At 36.6% G+C, this 20,660-nt stretch overlaps 1 protein-coding gene across 3 annotated transcripts in view; it reads left to right on the top strand.

Annotated features, from left to right (window-relative positions):
* The window catches only part of MINDY2 (MINDY lysine 48 deubiquitinase 2), a 73,809-nt gene that overhangs the window by 18,539 nt on the left and 34,610 nt on the right, over positions 1 to 20,660 (top strand). For all 3 annotated transcript variants that reach the window (XM_036107035.2, XM_036107036.2, XM_036107037.2), the window contains exons 3-4: positions 6,345 to 6,409; positions 12,136 to 12,294. In XM_036107035.2, the coding sequence (XP_035962928.2) occupies positions 6,345 to 6,409; positions 12,136 to 12,294 (224 nt within the window). The remainder of the gene's footprint in view (positions 1 to 6,344; positions 6,410 to 12,135; positions 12,295 to 20,660) is intronic.

Raw genomic sequence — 20,660 nt, 5'->3', positions numbered from 1 at the left:
TAACTACTGCCAAACCCTCTCTTCCAGTTTTTGGCCTAGTGTAGCTGTCAGGTTTTTGTTTCTTGATTTCTGTTTGTCTGGAATGTCCCATTAGTAGCAAAGTCTTATGGGTTCTTTTTCTGAAATTCTTTCCTCTCTGTGTGTATTTCACGATGTGAATTATTACAAACTCTGTTGTTTCCTCTCCCCTTCAAATTAGCGTACATAACAGTGTTATCTTCCTAAAGCATCAATTTCATACTTCACTTGTCTACTGATAAAGGTAAAGATCCCTTATGATCTTTCACAAGCAGCCAAACTTACCAACATATTATTTATGATTTTCTATTATCTGATCCAGTTTACTTGTCCAGCTGTATTTCCCACCACTCTACAACATAAAGCTTTTTTTTTAAATAAATGGCATCGTCTCTGCCTTTCCTTTCTTTTTTTAAGATTTATTTATTTTAGAGAGAGAGAGTGCATACATAAGTGGGGGGAGGGGCAAAGGGAGAGGGAGAGAGAGAAAATCCTCAAGCAGACTCCCTGCTGAGTGTGGAGCCCGACAAAGGGCTGGATTCCAGGACCCCAGGATCATGACCGGAGCCAAAATCCAGAGTCAGTTGCTTAACCAACTGAGGCACCCAGGCACCCCTACAACATAAATCTTATATATAAACCTTCTTATGAGCTGCCCATATGGCATGATGTTTCTTTCTTTCTGTTTTTTTTTTCAAAGATTTTTTTTAAGTAACCTCTACACCCAACATGGGGCTGGAACTCACAACCCTGAGATCCAAGAGTTTGCATGCTCTACTGACTGAGCTAGCCAGGCACCCCACGGCATGATGTTTCTTTTATGTGCTTTTCTGTCACTGTTTCTCCCTCAAAGAATGCATTTTCCCTCACTGCCTTGCCAAGTTCTGCCCTTTTTCTGAATCCAGTTTAGATATGACCCCCTCTAAAGGATATTTCTAGGTGCTATAGGTTTTATCAGTATCTCTTTTCAAAATCAATTGGTACTTCAGGCATTTATTACATGTTATGCTATATTATACTTTACATCATCTCATTCTGTTTCTTGTATGTTCTTTTCCCAACCAAATTATTAGTTTTTTAAGAGAAACATTTGTTTTAGCCTATTATTAAATACTCATAGTAGACTCTCTAGACTCTAAATATTTTTTTATTGTACTAGTATTGTTTTCATTTGTTTGTTTTTTGAGAGGGAGAGAGAGAATCTTAAGCAGGCTTCACGCCTAGTGCAGAGCCCAACGTGGGGCTTGATCTCATAACCCTAAGATCACAACCTGAGCCAAAATCAAGAGTCAGACGCTTAACCAACTGAGCCCCTGAAATAGTATTGTTAACCAAATTCAGATATACAGGTTAGATAAGCTAGATAAAACAACACTCTTAAGAGATGATTTATTTAGATAAATAAATCTTTCTTAGAAACTCAAACTTAGTCTTTTAAAAATACCTGATTCTTTTATTACAAACTTTCCTAAAAATATAGATACCTATTGCTGCATAACACATCATCCCAAAATTCACTGGTTTAATAATGACCATTTATTATCTAACGGTGTCTGTACATCAGGAATCTAGGCATGGCTCAGCTAAGTGACTGGCTCAAGGTCTCTCATGAGGCTGCAGTCAGGGTGTCAGCTGGGGCTGCAGTCTCATCCCCGGACCCAACTCAGGAGGATCTGCTTTAAGGTTATTCACATGGTTGTTGGCAGGATTGAGTTCCTCATAGGTTGTTGGACTGAGGTCCTCAGTTCCTCACTAACCATAGCCAGAGTCCTCCTTTAGTTCCATGCCATGCAGGCCTCTCCATAAGGCAGTTCAGAACATGCCACCTGGCTTTCCTCAGAGTGAGCAAGTGGGAGAGCATCATGACAAAAGCCACAATAATTCTGTATTCTAATTTCAGAAGTGACATTTCATTATTTATGCCATTTTTTGATTCACTAGAAGTGAATTAATAAGTCCAACCCATACTCAAGGGAAGGGGATTATACAAAGATATGAATACCAGAAGATGGGAATTATTGAGGTCCATCTAAAAGTAGGCTCCATGCCAAGTGTGGAGCCCCATGTGGGGCTCGAACTCACGACCCTGAGATCAAGACCCTAGCTGAGATCAAGAGTTGGATGCCCAACCAACTGAACCACCCAGGTGCCTCTGTTGAGGTCCATCTAAGAAGCTGCCTACCTTAGCCAGGTTATTCTCTTGTGCAGAAACCTTTTCTGGCTTCAGGAAAAGAGGAGTTGTGTATTTGAGTCTTTCGCAATAATTATTCTACTCTTAGCATTTAAGTGTTTTTTTTAAAAGATTTTATTTATTTATTTGACATAGAGAGAGAGAGAACAAGTAGACAGAGAGGCAGGCAGAGGGAAAGGGAGAAGCAGGCTCCCCGCTGAGCAGGGAGCCTGATGTGGGACTCGATCCCAGGACCCTGGGATCATGACCTGAGCTGAAGGCAGCCGCTTAACCGGCTGAGCCACCCAGGCGCCCCTTAGCATTTAAGTTTTATCTATGATAGCATAATCAGGGTCATTTAATATTGAATTCTAGAATGTTCTGCATCCTGACTCCACTAAGGTTTTAGTGAGGAGAGCAAGTACAGTCTTTTATCAGGATAAATACAGAACCTAAGTATAAGATACAAGTATAGTAATTGTGTCCTCAGTTATTTGAATAAGTGGTATATAAAGTTCACTTAAAGCATAGTTTTCAGTTAAATGCTATATGAAAGCCTCAACATACAAATATACAATGTGCCGTGTATGGAGAGGACTCAAAAATGGTAAGTAGACTTGCTCATAAATTTTTATGATCAGTTAATTTAGTGCTTTGGGAGTTCTTGTGCCTATGTGGAATAAAATCATTACTAGTTAGATTTGATAACTTAAAGTTCTAATTAGGGGCGCCTGGGTGGCTTAGTCATTAAGTGTCTGCCTTCAGCTCAGGTCATGATCCCAGGGTCCTGGGATCAAGCCCCACATCGGGCTCCCTGCTCAGCGGGAGGCCTGCTTCTCTGTCTCCCACTCCCCCTGTTTGTGTTCCTGCTCTCGCTATCTCTCTCTCTCTGTCAAATAAATAAATAAAATCTTTTTTAAAAGAAGTTCTAATTAAAAGAATACACAGGCAGCACCTGGGTGGCTCAGTTGGTTGAGTGTCCAACTTTGGCTCAGGTCATGATACCGGGGTCCTGGGATCAAGCCCCACCTCGGGCTCCTGGCTCAGTGGGGAGTCTGCTGCTCCCTCTCTCTGCACTGCCCCACTCATGCTCGCTCTCAGATAAATAAATAAAATCTTTTTTTTTTAAAGATTTTATTTATTTATTTGACAGAGAGAGACACAGTGAGAGAGGGAACATAGCAGAGGGAGTGTGAGAGGGAGAAGCAGGCTTCCCGTGGAGCAGGGTCATGACCTGAGCCGAAGGCGGACGCTTAACGACTGAGCCACCCAGGCGCCCCTAAATAAAATCTTAAAACACACACACAGACACACACACACACACACACACACACACACACACACAAAGCACAAGTAATAATATATTGATGTTCATAGGAATCTTTTGTTATCAGAGATTCTTGATGTTATCAGAAATCTCTTGTTGAAAAGCTTAAGAAAACACTTGATGTACTCTTTAGAGGTTTATTTTGAATTAGAAAAATAAAAGTTATATTAAAAACAATTTTTGGTTGCCTGGCTGATTCAGTCAGTGGGGCATGCAACTCTTGATCTCTGGGTTGTGAGTTCAAGACCCAGGTTGAGTGCAGAGATTATTTAAAAATAAAATCTTAAAAAACAAAACAAAACCCATACAGTTTTATCAATTTAGTGATTTGGGAGGCTAGGCGAGAAGTTAGTTCCATATATCACTATTTATATCAAAATAAATTCCAGATAAATTAAAGATTTAAACATTAAAAAGGTAAACAAAAAATTACATGAAGAAAGCACATGTGAATGTTTGTATATGCTTAAGAGGTAAAGATCTTTCTAAACATGACATCCAACCAGAAACCATAATAGAAGAATTTGACTTTATTAAAACTAAATATTTCTGTATGGTAAAAAAAAAAAAAAATAGACAAAAAGCATCACCATAAAGTCAGAATACAATATAGGGGAAAAAATATTTACCACACAGTATAACAGGAAGTGTTCTAATTCTTCCGATTGAAAAGGAGTTTTTACAGAAATAGACCCATAAATATAGAGAACAAACTGGTAGTTGCCAGAGGGGAGGTGCGTGAGGAGATGGGCAAAATGGGTGAAGGGGAGTGTGAGGGTACAGGCTTCCAGTCATGGAGATGAAAGTTACAGCATAGGAAATATAGTCATTAATGTTGTAATAGTGCTGTATGATGACAGATGGTAGCTACACTTGTGAGCATAGCATAACATATAGAGTTGTTGAGTCACTATATTGTATACCTGAAGCTAATATAACATTGTGTATCAACTATACTTCCATTTTTAAAAAAGAGCATTTTAAAAATCTTAAGGGCACCTGGGTGGCTCAGTCAATTAAGCGTCTGCCTTCAGCTCAAGTCATGATCCCAGAGTCCTGGGATCAATTGCCTGAGGTGGGCTCCCTGCTCAGTGGGGAGTCTGCTTCGCCCTCTCCCTCTGCCCCTCCTCCCCGCTCGTGCTCTCTCTCTCTCAAATAAATAAATAAAAATCTTTAATAAAAAAAATCTTAAAAAAAGAGAGGGGTGGGGTGCCTGGCTGGCTCAGTTAGTGGAGCATGCAACTCTTGGTCTCTGGGTTATGAGTTTGAGCCCCATGTTGGGTGTAGAGATTACTTAAAAATAAAATCTTTTAAAAAGTCATTTTACTAAAAAAACTTCTATAGTTCAATAAGGAAAAATGATACTTATATAGACAGGCAATTAAAAGAAAAGTGTAGGGGTGCCTGGGTGGCTCAGTTGGTTAAGTGTCTGACTCTTGGTTTCTGCTCAGGTATTGATTTCATGGGTTGTGAAATTGAGCCCACCCCTCTCAGGTTCCCTGCTCAGCATGGGGTCTGCTTAAAGATTCTCTCCCTCTGCCCCTCCTCCCACTTCCTCGCTCTCTCTTTCAAATAAATAAATCTTTAAAAAAAGGAAAGTATATATAGTTAATATATAATTAAAAAGGCAAAACATAGGGGCGCCCAGGTGGCTCAGTCAGTTAAGCATCTGACTCTTGGTTTTGGCTCAGGTCATGATCTTATGGGTTGTGAGATCGAGTCCCACATTGGGCTCCACGCTTAGTGCGGAGGCGGCCTGAGATTCTATCCCCCACCCTCCCTCTCTGCTCCTTCCCCTGCTTGCATGTGCTCTTCCTCTCTCTAAAATAATCAATAAAATCTTTTTAAAAATAAAATAAAAAAGTAAAAAGGCAAAACGTAGATAAAAAAGTTACTGCATGGGGCGCCTGGGTGGCTCAGTCGTTGAGTATCTGCCTTCGGCTCGGGTCATGATCCCAGGGTCCTGGGATCGAGCCCCGCATCGGGCTCCCTGCTCGGCGGGAAGCCTGCTTCTCCCTCTCCCACTCCCCCTGCCTGTGTTCCCTCTCTCGCTGTGTCTCTCTCTGTCAAATAAATAAATAAAATCTTAAAAAAAAAATTAAAAAAAGTTACTGCGTATATTAAAATGGTATTACATACGTTAAAAAGGTGCCACATATACTAAAAGTCATACATATATTAAAAAGATGGGGGGGAAGGGTGATAACAAAAATACATATATACCGATTTCTCAAGGGCAAAAAATATTTTGTGTACTTCTTATAATGGCAAACATTTAAAACACTGATAACAGCTGTTGGTTTTTTGGGTTTTTTTTAGATTTTTTATTATTTATTTGACAGAGAGAGAAAGCACAAGTAGGGGGAGTGTCAGGCAGAGGGAGAGGGAGAAGCAGGCTCCCCGCAGGGCAGGGAGCCTACGGGGCTCAATCCCAGGACCCTGGGATCATGACCTGAGCCGAAGGCAGTTGCTTCACCAACTGAGCCACCCAGGTGACCCAATAACACCCATTCTTGAGAAAGTAATGAGGTAGCAGTTTATATTGTTGATAGCAATGAGACTTGGTACAGCCTTTTAGAGCTTTATTGTAGTGACATGGAAAAATGCTCAAATATATTGGAAAGTAGAAGAAGTAAGTTCAAAAGCATTATAGTATGTACATTGAAAAAATATTTGAGATTATAGCAATTAGTTAACACCGATTTTTCTCTGAGTAGAACTGGGGGTCAATTTTGTGTCACTTACTTCTACAATTTATAATTAAAATCATTACCTTTGTAATGAAAAAGTAATATTTTAAAAAGGCAATTTCACAATTTCTTTTTACAGGAGATTACATGCTTGATGCAAAGCCTAAAGAAATTTCAGAAATTCAACGTTTAAACTATGAGCAGGTAATAGACACAATTTTTGTTATATTAAAATGTGTAATTTTTAACTTAATGGTTGTATTCATTGGTCTCTGTCAGTGGCTTGTAGGCATATTTGTTTTCTTATTTTACAACCCTTTAAAAATGTAAAAACCATTCTTAGCTTCAGCAAGTTTTGGCCCACAGGGCATACTTTTCCGTCTCTGCTTTATATGAACGTATATGCTATATGGAATGAAACACGGATCTACAGATCTATGTAGAATGATAACCTGGTATTTTTCTTGAAAAATTGACTTTCAATTGAATTTGTCATTGATTCATCTTTCCTCGTTTTATTTATATTTTATAATTATGTTTGAGAGGAAGTTGAGTAAATGATGTCTGTTGTGTGTCATTAGGACAAAATCTTTTCCTTTGTAGTTTCAATGTATCCACATTTCTTGCATGTTTTTTAGAGATTCTATTCTGTAAAATAGGAGAAGCTCAAAACTATTGGAGCTGGAAGGAAACAAGGGGAACTTCATTTTCTTCAGTATTGTTCTTCTATTTGACAGTAAAAGGCAAGACGGAATCAGGTTCTTATAGTGAAAGGAAGTATCAGGGAAGAAACAAACATCATTGGAACCTTTATATTTACTTTCAAAGCAACATTTTTAAATACTTTTAGCAGTATCAAATTGGCTTAGGAAGCAAAACTCATTTCAGTATTGCAAATTTTTTTGAATTTGAATGATCAGATAATCTAGTCCTAATAGAATTGAAAAACCAAACGTATTGCATTGCTTCACTCTGTAAGGTAGGAAATGTGTAGCTAAAGCCAAATTGGTATGCTGTCATTTAAATTCTATTGGCATTTGTAGCTTAAAGCAGTAATTTCCAAATATTTTTTGCGTTAGGAAGTCTTTTCAAATGAAATCTCATGCTAACCTCTAATATAGAAAAGCGGTAAATGATATAAGTATAAAGTGATAAGATTCAATTTATATTATTTATCAAATTTATATCATCTCTTATTGAAATTAGTGAGGCTGTTTTGCTTAATACAAAAACTTGAAATTAGGAATTATAGATGATAGTTGCAGTTTCATATCACCCTCAACATTTGTTTATTTTTGTTGCACAGTCTTGAGAAAATCTTGATTGATGAGTAGTATTTGCCAATGATATCAGCATTTTGTTTGTTTTTTCAAGTCCATCTTGCAGTCTCAGGAAATACTTCCATTAAGGTGATCTAGACTCTTGGAAAATGATTGGAAGTAAAGTTTTGTTTCAAGTTGAAACAGTATCTAACAACCACTTATATTTCTTAAGAGAAATACATGTCAGATAAAAAATACCCTACATATAAGATGCACTCTTAAAACTGTTTATAAGGTATTATGATTACATTACCATTAGTTGTGAGGATAACACGTACCAAACTGATAAGGCTGAGTTTAAGCTGGTGTTTAATGTTATACAGGTGTGATTTAATAGTGTTCTTCTTTGTATAATTTTATGTGAACAGAAAGTTTTAAGCCTTAAATTTAAGAAAGACCAATGTAGAGCTGAAATCTTCTTAATTAAACTTCTTTGCCAGAAGTAGTAATATAAACAAAAAGCGTATTTTTTCCAGTTTTGTTTAATGATAGATACCCTGACAACACAAGAAAGCACTGTGTGTGTGTGTATGTATGACAGGTTATTAAATGACTGCAAATATATTTTTAAAGTATATTTTATATTTAAATTAAAAATATTTCACCATGTCAGAAGTACCTTTGTGAAAAATTCTAAAAAACAGTTTAACCACTGACTTAAAGGAATCAATAGTAATTCTTTCTTGGGATATAAGCAACCATCCCAAGGATTTATATTTGATATTATTAATATCATAATTTGGGTTTAGGAACAAAATGGCAAAATGCTTATCCTTTAGTTCTTTGTTTACAAATGTTCATTTTTTTATCAGTGTTAGTAATATTTATGGAGATTATCAAATGCTGTCAATTTAGATATTTTATTTTTAAGATTTTATTTATTTATTTGACAGGGAGACATACAGCGAAAGAGGGAACATAAGCAGAGGAGTGGGAGAGGGAGAAGCAGGCTTCCCTCTGAGAAGGAAGCCTGATGCGGGGCTCGATCCCAGGACGCTGGGATCATGACCTGAGCCGAAGGCAGACGCTTAACTGACTGAGCCACCCAGGCGCCCATAGATATTTTAATATTACATAATTTATAAAGAAATATAAAAGATGTATAAAAGTGTTAGCATGAGCCCAGGAGCTATTAGAAATTATACCTACCCTAAAGGAAATTGGGTGACTGGCAACCAAGAATTTAACAAATGTAGAAGAAAAACTAGTAGCAGTAGAACTATAATCCTACAATAGCCCACTATTACTATTTTTTCAGATTCATCATTGCTATGGCTTAGGAAAAGTTTTATAACACTGAGGGAAAAAATGTAAGCTGATTATTTTCAAGGGTTCAACTTTGGATTGAAAAAATATATTGTTTTGGGAGAATATAGTTATTAGGAAGAGGTGAAACTGATGAAAGCCAGACGATATAACAATGTTATCCTATTATAAATTCTTCATTGATAAATTTAAAAGATTTGAGTAATTTCTGGGTGCCTGGGTGGCTCAGTTGGTTAAGCGACTGCCTTCGGCTCAGGTCATGATCCTGGAGTCCCTGGATCGAGTCCCACATCGGGCTCCCTGCTTAGCAGGGAGTCTGCTTCTCCCTCTGACCCTCCTCCCTCTCATGCTCTCTCTATCTCATTCTCTCTCTCTCTCTCAAATAAATAAATAAAATCTTTAAAAAAAATAAAAATAAAAAAAAAATAAAAGATTTGAGTAATTTCTATTTTCAGTCTGTATAGTCTCTTCAAATGGAGTTTTATGTTATTTGGTAAAACAGAATTTTGTTCTTATGACCTAAGTTTGTCTTTTTCAGATTTCAGAGAGAGTCCCTAGTTTTAATATAAAAGGATTTATTTCATGTTCACCCTTTCTAGTATAAGACCCCTGGTAGGCTATAGTCCCCTCCTATTTTTTTATATCTTCAATATGTAGCACAGTGTCTGATTAACAGTAGGGATTAAATAAAAATTGTATTAAATTTTATATATTGGGGAGCGCCTGGGTGGCTCAGTCATTAAGCGTCTGCCTTCAGCTCAGGTCATGATCCCAGGGTCCTGAGATTGAGCCCTGCATCAGGTTCCCTGCTCGGCGGGAAGCCTGCTTCTCCCTCTCCCTCTCCCCCCCTGCTTGTGTTCCTGCTCTCGCTCTCTCTCTCTCTGTGTCAAATAAATAAATAAAATCTAAAAAAGAATTATATATTGGTGTTTTTTGTTTCATCAAATATATCCTCTATAAGTATGACCATATTTACTGTATTAAAAATGTTAAGAAAAACATGTTTTAAAATAGTATTCCTTACAGATCTATGTGACCATATTTACAGAGAAAACAGAGGTGGACAGAGTGACTCCTTAATTTGGGCAACAAGTCTTTGTATTTGTCTTTTTCTTTCTCTGACTTCATCTCCTACACTTTCTACTTAATTTTGTTCTAGCTATTCAGGACTCCTTGCTGTTCCATGGACATAGTATCAAATCATTTCTGCATCAGAGTTTTTGTACTAGTGTCTACTTTGTTTGGAGTGCTTTTTTTCCCTGAGCTTCACAGAGTCAATATTTTGCTTTGGTTGATATTTAAGTGCCATTTTTATAGAGCTCCCCCACCTTTTTAAAGCAGTTTACAGCAAAACTGAGTGGAAAGAACAGAGTTGCCATATACCTCCTGTCCCTCCCTGCCTCCCCATCCCACACATACAAATGTTCCCCTACTATCAATATCCATTCATCAATACATAATTATCACCCAGAGTCCATAGTTCACATTAAAGTTCACTCTTGTTAGACGTTCTGTGGGTTTTGAAAATGTATAATGACAAATTTCCACCATTATAGTTCCATACAGAGTAGTTTTATTGCCCTAAAAAATCCTCTGTGCGCTGCCTATACGTCCCTCCCTCTTCCTAATCCCTGGCAGCCACTGATCTTTCTACTGCCTCCATTGTTTTGCCTTTCCCAGAATATCATCTGGACTCATACAATATGTAGCCATTTCAGGTTGGCTTCTTTCACTTAGCAATGTACATTTAAATTTCCTGTGTCTTTTCAAGCTTGATAGCTCATTTCTTTTTTTATATTTTTTATTTTTATTTTTTTAAAGATTTTATTTATTTATTCGACGGAGAGAGACACAGAGAGAGAGGGGACACAAGCAGGGGCAGAGGGAGAGGGAGAACAGGACTCCCCGCTGAGCAAGGAGCCCAATGTGGGACTCTATCCCAGGACCCTGGGACCATGACCTGAGCCGAAGACAGACGCTTAACAACTGAGCCACCCGGGCGCCCTCTTTTTCTTTTTAAATTGTGATTTAAAAACAATATAAAATTTAGGGGCGCCTGGGTGACTCCGTTGGTCAAGCATCTGCCTTCGGCTCAGGTCATGTTCCCAGGGTCCTGGGATCGATTGCCCGAGGCGGGCTCCCTGCTCAGTGGGGAATCTGCTTCTCCCTCTCTCTCTGACCCTCCCCTGCTCATGCTCTCTTCTCTCTCTCAAATAAATAAATAGAATCTTAAAAAAACATATAAAATTTAATCCCTTAATATTTTTAAGTGTATAGTTCAGTAGTGTTAACTATATTCACGTTGATAACAGATCTCTAGAACATTTCATCTTGTAAAACTGAAACTCTAAACCCATTGAACAACTCCCCAGCTTTCCCTTTGTCCATCCCCTGACAACCACCGTTCTACTTTATGTTTCCAGGATTTTGACTACCTAGATATTTCATGTAAGTGGAATCACATAGCATTTGTCCTTTTGTGATTTCTTACTTCACTCAGCATAATGTCCTCAAGTTTCATCCATATTGTAGCATGTAATAGAATTTCCTTTTTTTTTTTTTTTTTAAGATTTTATTTATTTGACAGAGAGACACAGCGCGAGAGGGAACACAAGCAGGGGGAGTGGGAGAGGGAGAAGCAGGCTTCCCGCAGAGCAGGGAGCCCGATGCGGGGCTCGATCCCAGGACCCTGGGATCATGACCCGAGCCGAAGGCAGATACTCAACGACTGAGCCACCCAGGCACCCCAATAGAATTTCCTTTTTTTTTTTTAAGGCTGAATAATATTCCATTGTATGTATATACCACAGTGTCTCTATCCATTTATCTGTCAGTGGACATTTGGGCTGTTTCCACCTCTTGACTATTATGAATAATGCTACAATGAACATGGGGATGCAAGTATCTCTTCAAGATGTTATTTTCAGTTCTTTTGGATATATGCCCCAAAGTGGGAGAGGTAATACTCTTTGACTAGAAACTTTGTCTTTGGTCTTTCTGGTCTAAAATAGGTCCCTCATCCCTGTCAGTCTGTATGTCATTATCCTGTTCAATTTTCCTTAAATACTTGACATTATATTGTATATATATTTGTCTCTCAAAATAGAATATTAGTTACAGGAGATCAGGAACTTTGTTTTATTCACTGTTACCTCATTAGAACTCAAATTAGTGCCTGGTACATAGTAGGCACTTAATAAAAATTGGTTGAAGGGACAAATAAATTGGATAAAATGGAAAAGTAGAAGTAAATGTGCCTGCATTCAAGTATCTTTGCTGTTGTTGTCATTGTCATTGTCGTTTGATTTTTCTCATCTTTACCTTTCTCCTTTCTATTTTCAGAATATGAGTGATGCTATGGCAATCTTGCACAAACTACAGACAGGCTTGGATGTAAACGTAAAATTCACTGGTGTTCGAGTATTTGAATATACCCCAGAATGCATTGTATTTGATCTTCTTGATATTCCTTTGTACCATGGGTGGTTAGTGGATCCACAGGTAAGTAGAAAATTTAAAATTATATAAACACAAATGTAGTAAAATTTTATTCATTTGGAAATTTAATCTAGATTTATACTTTCTGATTGTTTTATATATATATATATATATATATATATATATATATATAATTTTTTTTTTTTTTTTGAGAGAGAGAGTGAGCATGAGTGGCAGAGGGAGAGAGACAGCCTCTTAAGCATGCTCCACACGCAGCATGGAGCCCAACACAGGGCTTGATCTCATGACCCTGAGATCATGACCTGAGCTGAAATCAAGAGTCGGACACTTAACCGACTGAACCACGCATGTGCCCCTCTGATTGTTATATTTTTGTGGTTTTACCTGAAATTAGCCAAATTGTGAGGTTAAGGGCACTGTCCTCCAGACTGCTCAGTTTGTCCAAGACTTCTGACTATAACTTCAAGGAGTCAGGAGTTACCTACGAAGTTGAGTCCCCATTCTCACCAACACTTGTTATTATCTGTTATTTGGATTATAGTCATACTAATAGGTATAAAATTGCATCTCATTGTGGATTTGTTTGTATTTCTTTTGACTAATAATGTTGAACGTCTTTTCATGTGCTTATTGGCCATTTGTATATCTTCTTAGGAGAAATGTCTGCAGATCCGTTCTCCATTTTTAATTGGGCTATTTGTCTTTTTGTTATAGAGTTGCAAGAGTTCTTTATATATTCTAGGTATAAGTCTCTTACTAGATAAATGATTTGTAAATATTTTCTACCATTCTGTGGATAGTCTTTTCACTTTATTGATGGTGTTCTTGCAGCCAAAAAGTTTTTAATTTTGATGATGTCCAATTTATCTCTTTTTTTTCTTTTGTTGCTTATGCTTTTGGTGTCCTAAGAAGGCTTTGCCTAACCCAAAGTCACAAAGATTTACTCCTGTATCTTCTTCTAAGAGTTTTATAAAGTTTTAGTGCTTATATTTAGGAGTGTGATTGATCAATTTTGAGTTAATCTTTGTATATAGTTTGACGAGGGATCCATTTTTATTCTTTTGCATGTGGATATCCAGTTGTCCTAGTAGTATTTGTTGTACTCTTTGTAAAAGATTATTCTTTCCCCCATTGAGTTGTCTTGGCACTCAGAGTGATCTTTGTAAAATAACCCTCCCCTTGATGCCTGTGCCCCCCTCCTTTCCTTAAAAACCTCCACTGTAACTCCAATAAGATACAAAATCCTTATTAGAGTTATGATATGCTGCATGACCTAGACTCTGTATCTGTCCAACTTCACCTCATATAATTATCCCTTTTTTTTTTTTTTTTTACTACTCTCTAGTAATGCTGACTGCTCTTCTGTTCTTCAGACATGTTAAGTTCATTTCTATTTCAGGTTCTTCTACTGGCTGATTGCCTACTGTGGAACATTGTTTTACTACCCTACATGTTGTTCTCCCAGATCTTCACGTTTCTGGTACCTCATTATTCAGATCTCAGGTCAAATATCACCTTGTTAGAGAGACCCTTTCTGACAACTTGTTGAAATTAGTCACCCTCCTTTTCCTCAGTCATTTCCTCTCCCACAATCCTATTTGATTTTCTTTACCACTTACCGTTATCTGGAATTATTATTTATTTATTTACTTGATTGGCTCTCATCTCCCTCTAGAATGTTTTATGAGGGCTGAGCTCTTATATCTCATTGTTTGGAACAGTGGTTGGCACATAGTAGGTTCTTAGTAAATATTGATTGATGGCATGAAGCATGCATACATGTCTCCATGCGTTAACTACAAGGACGGAGAGATCATAATAGCACTGGTTTCTCCATCCTTGTCTGTTGGTAAAAGCAACTGGTAGTCTGGGCAAGGAAAGCATGGCTTACTGTAAACAGGGCATCTGTATCTTTATTGGCATTCTGTCTCTGAGAATATCACTGAAAAGTGTAGCCATGTCTAGCATTTTACATATCCAAGGTGAGCCATGTCGCATCCTGGCAGATGACAATGCCAGATTGCCTAGATTCTTGAGGAGAATGAGCTGACCGCCTGAGGAACTTAAGCCTGAGTTCTTAAAAATTTTACTCAGATCATCTCTCTGACTGTCTGTATAGAACTATATATTGTCTGGTAAACAGTTGAATTCATATGCTTAAAGAAAAACATATACTCAAGTGTAGAACTGAAATTGTTCATCAGACTTTTCTGGTATACACAGTGATTTTCAAACTCTTGGAAGGGGTTCGGGCTGTGCTTTTTATCTATTTTACTTACTTATTTTGTGACAGAATGATTCTGCTGCTGAGAAAGGAAAAGGAGCGATGCAAAAGTTTGTAATCTATAGGTGTATATGAACTGCCTCTCAGAACTGGTTAGTTCTTTGTATTCTGATGATGTATTCTGCAAATGATTATCTTGCAAATAAATTCCAGCTTTTCTCTTGATGGTGAGCACCAGAATTCAGCCACTGAGAGGATATTTCTCCATTATTAATTGATAATAACTCTTTAAAAGCAACATTGGAAGCCAGATAACAGTGGAAATGATATATTGAGTGTGCTGAAAGAAGACAAATGCTAACCTATAATCCTGTTCCCAGAAAAATTATCTTTCAAGAATGGAACAAAATCATTTTGTAGATTAATTAAATTAGGATAGCTTCCTTGGGGTGCCTGTCTGGCTCGGTCAATAGAGCATGTGACTTTTGATCTCAGGGTTGTAAGTTCAAGTCCCACATTGGGTGTAGAGATTACTTAAACATTTTTTTAAATCTCAAAAAAAAAAAAAAAGCTTCCTGGCAATAGACCAACATTAGTGGAAATTCTAAACAAGGATTTTAGAAATCAGGAAAATGATCTCGGAGGGAAAAGTGAACGAAGAGAAAATAACATGATAAATATGTGGATAAATATAAATGTGGACTGTATCAAATAATAATGCTATCTTTTGGGATTATAAAAAGGAACATTAGCAAATACAAAAATAATAACCTAAGCTGGGAGGAAGGTAAAGTATTCTAAGGGCCTAGAATTAATTGTTCAAGAAGAGAATATTAACTTCTGACTTTGTGTAGGGGTAGATGTTATAGTTTCTGTAACTTCTTTGTCCAATGTGGTAGCCAAGTGTAGCTATTTAAATTTAATTAAAAATTTAGTTTCTGAGTTGCACTAGGTATATTTCAATTGCATGTGGCCAGTGGATATCTTATTGAGCAATACAGATTTGGAATATTTCCATTATTACAGAATGTGCTATTGGATAATGCTCTTTTAGAGTAACTATGAAAAGAATAGAAGACATAGTGGGTAACTTCTAGATTAGTAGAAAAGAGAAAAATTAATCTAAAGAGAAGGAAGAAAGAAGAGGTAAAAGAATGTTGAACTGATGGGACAAAGAGAATAGATTTAATAAGTTCAGGTATGTAAATAATTATAGTAAGTGTAAATAGGACTAAATGCTCTAGTTAAAAGTGGTTCTGAGGTTGGATTAAAATAATACATATTTGTTGTTCACAAGAGATATAAAAAACAAAGGTAGCAAGTAAAGAGAGGGAAAAAAAGATGCCATACAATTGCTTAATGTTTAATTTGCCAAGTAGATATATTTATTTTAGATTTGTATGTGCCCAGAGACACCTAGAAAGTAAATACCTGATTGATTGCTCATTCTTTGGACCCATGGGAACTGTCACAAAGAATAAAGGTCAGTTTTGGACAATAAAAAATAAAATTTGTGGGCGCCTGGGTGGCTCAGTCATTAAGCGTCTACCTTTGGCTCAGGTCATGATCCCAAGGTCCTGGGATCGAGACCCACATCGGGCTCCCTGCTCGGCGGGAAGCCTGCTTCTCCTTCTCCCATGCCCCTGCTTGTGTTCCCTCTCTCGCTGTGTCTCTCTCTATCAAATAAATAAATAAAATCTTTAAAAAAATAAAATTTGTATGCATCTAATCATATAATCTCAAAGTACATAAAGCAAAATTTAACAGAATTATAAAAAGAAATAGATTGCCATACTGGAAATTGTTATATCTTTGTCTGTAATTGACAGAAGCAGAAAATAAAACCTAATGAATATATATTCTTTAAAAAAATTAATTTTTATTTTTGAATAATTTCAGATTTACAGGAAATTTACAAAGATATTACAGAGAATTCCTTCATACTTTTCACCCCATTTCTCTTAATCTTACATGACCTTGGTACACATATCAAAACTTAATATTGGTACATTACTATTAGCTATATTAGAGTCTTCAATCACATTTCACCAATTTATTTTTTTTAAGTTTTTACTTAAATTCCAGTTAACATACAGTGTAATATTAGTTTCAGGTGTATAATATATTGATTCAACACTTCCATGCATCACCTGGTGCTCATCACGACATGTGCACTCCTTAATCCCCGTCACCTATCTCACCCCCTACCCACCTTTCTCTGGTAACCATCAGTTTGTTCTCTACAGTTAAGAGTCTGTTTCTTGGTTTGTCTCTCCCTTTTTTTTTTTTCCTTTGCTCGTTTGTTTTGTTTTTTAAATTCCACATATGAGTGAAATCATATGGTATTTGTCTTTCTCTGACTGGCTTATTTCATTTAGCATTATACCCTCTAGCTCCACCCATGTCGTTGCAAATGGCAAGATTTCATTCTTTTTTTATGGCTGAGTAAGATTCCATTGTATATATACACCACATCTTCTTTATCTGTTCATCAGTCGATGGACATTTGGGCTCTTTCCATAATTTGGCTGTTGTAGATAATGCTGCTATAAACATTGGGGTGCATGTATCCCTTTGAATTAGTATTTTTGTATTCTTTGGGTAAATACCTAGTAGTGCAATTGCTGGGTTGTAGGATAGTTGTATTTTTAACTTTTTCAGGAACCTCCATACTGTTTTCCAGAGCAGCTGCACCAGTTTGCATTCCCATCAACAGTGCAAGAAGATTCCCCTTTCTCTACATCCTCACCAACACCTATTATTTTTTGTGTTGTTGATTTTAGCCATTCTGACAGGTGTGAGGTGATAATCTCATTGTACTTTTGATTTGTATTTCCCTGATAATGAGTGATGTTGAGTATCTTTTCATGTGTCTGTTAGCCATATGTCTTCTTTGGAAAAATGTCTGTTCATGTCTTCTGCCCATTTTTTAATTGGATTATTTGGTTTTGTTGGGTGTTGAGTTTTATAAGTTCTTTATATTTTGGATACTAACCCTTTATCGGATTTGTCATTTGCAAATATCTTCTCCCATTCCATAGACTGCTTTTTAGTTTTGTTGGTTGTTTCCTTTGCTCTGCAGAAGCCTTTTATTTTGATGTAGTTCCAGTAGTTTGTTTTTGCTTTTGTTTCCCTTGCCTCAGAGACATATCGAGAAAGAAGTTGCTGCAGCTGATATCAAAGAAGTTATTGCCTGTATTCCCCTCTAGTATTTTTATGATTTCAGTTCTCACACACTTCACCAATTTTTCTACTAATTTTTGTTGTTGTTGTTCCATGATCTAATCTAGAATAATACATTGCATTTAATCATCATATCTTCCTAGTCTCCTGTCCATGACATTTTCTCCTGGTTTTTTTCTTGAACCTGACTATACATTCATGAAATTTACAAAAACTGACCTACGACAGGGCTATAAAGCAAGTTTCAGCAAATTTCTAAGGATTTAAATCACATAGAGTATAGAATATCCTCTGACCACAGTGCAATTAAGCTAGAAATCAGTAGAAAAACAATAGAAATAGTTTGGGCCAAAAATTTGGATAATGAAAGTCAGAGTATATTTTAACCTGCACAATAACTAAATCCATATCAAAACTTGTGAGATTAGGTAAAACAGCTTTTAGAGGGATTTTTAAAGCCCTAAATTCATATATTAATGAATAAGAAAAGATTGAAAGCTAATAAACTATATATCCATTTTAAGAGCAGAAAGTGTTTTAAAAAAAAGATCAGAAAGTATTAAAAAGCAGAAAGTAAGATTAACAAAGCTAAAATCTTCAAAATTCTTCAAATAAACATTCTTCAAAAAGATTTTTTTTTTTTTTTGACAGAGACAGCGAGAGAGGGAACACAAGCAGGGGAAGTGGGAGAGGGAGAAGCAGGCTTCCCTCTGAGCAGCGAGCCCTATATGGGGCTCGATCCCAAGACCCCGGGATCATGACCTGAGCTGCGATCATGACCTGAGCTGAAGGCAGATGCTTAACGACTGGGCCACCCAGGCGCCCCCTTCAAAAAGAATTTTAAAATGACAAACAGAAGGGGCGCCTGGCGGGCTCAGTCGGTAGAGTATGTGACTCTTGATCTTGGGGTTGCGAGTTCGAGCCCCACACTGGGTATAGAGATTACTTAAAAATAAAGTCTTTTAAATAAATAAATAAAGTGACAGAAAATGAAATTTTAAAAATATGTCATTTACATAGCGTAAGTTCCTAAGAATAAAGCTGACAAAAAGATGTGCAAGATCTCTGTGTGCACAATTTTAAATTTGAGAGAAATTAGAGACCTATGTAAATGTAGGTCTCTATTCTTTTTTTTTTTTTTTTTTTTTTAAAGATTTTATTTATTTATTTGAGAGAGAGAGAATGAGAGACAGAGAGCATGAGAGGGAGGAGGGTCAGAGGGAGAAGCAGACTCCCTGCTGAGCAGGGAGCCCGATGCGGGACTCGATCCCAGGACTCCAGGATCATGACCTGAGCCGAAGGCAGTCGCTTAACCAACTGAGCCACCCAGGCACCCTCTATTCTTAGATTTTAGATTTTAAGACAATTTATACAAATGTCCATTCTCTCTAAAGTAAATTAGTAGTTTCAGTATGACCCCAAACAAAATCCCAACAGATTTATGGGGAGTAGTTTTGGAATGAGACAAGTGGATTCTATAATTTATGTGGAAATGCAAAGGGCTGGGAATAGAAGCCATGATATACTTGAAGCAGAACAAGCAGGGAGGACTTGCTCTTCCAGATAGGAAATACTTTAAATATTGTAATTAAGATTTGGACCAATGACAGAATAGAGAAGCCAAAAAGACCATGCATATATAGACAGAAGGCACTGTAGAGCAACAGGGGAAAGGCAGTCCTTATAATAAAAGGTGCTAAGGCAATTAGGTAGCCATTACATATTTAATTAGATAGCCAGTTAGATAGCCAATTTGGATTTCTAATTAGTCAATTGGAAAAGAATGAAATTATTTCCTCCAACTCACAGCATAAAATTTGTTCCATATGCATTGATATTTAACTGTAAAAGCTAAAACTGCCAAAGTTTGAGAGTATGTTTCTGACCTTAATGATAGGAAAGGATTTCTAAACAAATACATTAACCGTGAAGAACTTTGGTAAACATGACTACATTAAAATTGAGAACTTGTATTTATTTAAAGAAATGCCGAAGAAAATGTAAAAGCAAGCCCCTGAGAGGATTACAACTTATATAATGAATAAAGAGCTCCTACAAATATATATATATATATATATATATATATATTTTTTTTTTTTTTTTTAAGATAGGCAACCCAGTTTAAAAAAAAAAGGAGCAAATGACTTGAACAAGCACTTTACAAAAATGGTTATCCAAACAACTAGTGAACATATGAACTAGTCATCAGGGAAATGCAAATAAAAACCAAAATAAGATACCACTATTATACACCCATTAGAACAGAACAATTAATATTTAAAAGTCTGACAGTACTAAATGTTGGAGAAGATATGCAATGTAGAGAATTCTCATTTCCCACTGATGAGAAAATAAATTGGCTTTCTGTTTTGGAAAGCAGTTTGGAGTTCTAGAGCAAAGTTGAGGATAAGCATACGTTAAGACTTAGCAATTAGACAAAACATATTTCCTAGAGAAACTCTTTATGTGTAGAATAGGATAAATGTATAAGCATATTCATGGCAGTATTATTTGTCATAGCCCAAAACTGCAAGCAACTTAGCCATCAAAAAATGAATGAAAAAAAATTATGGTATATCCATACTGTGGAATACAATGAAAACGAACAAAGAACAGCTGTACACCACTACATATAACTACCTAGCATATAATATATTTGCTTATTTGGTTTGTTGTTTGTCTTTACTCTAGAATGTAAACTATATGAAAGCATAGACCATCTCTTTTGTTCACTGCTGAGTCTGCAGTTTCTCTAACAGCACCTGGTACACAGCTGTGCATAAAAGGCTCCCAAATGAATTAATTGAATGAAATGCTAATGTAGAGATTTGGCCTATGAAATCTCTGTATTGAAATCTTTATATTGTTTATTGCTGGTCTATGGAAGTACAATTGATTTTTGTATATTTATCTTTTATTTGTATTTTGTGGATTCCTTAGGATTGAAAATTCAGATCCTTTGGAAAGAGTTAATGTTAAGTCACTAAGGAAAATTGCTGTA

Source organism: Halichoerus grypus, chromosome 8 (genome assembly GCF_964656455.1).
Source record: "Halichoerus grypus chromosome 8, mHalGry1.hap1.1, whole genome shotgun sequence".
Lineage (NCBI taxonomy): Eukaryota > Metazoa > Chordata > Mammalia > Carnivora > Phocidae > Halichoerus > Halichoerus grypus.
This window is presented reverse-complemented; position numbering and strand designations above follow the sequence as displayed.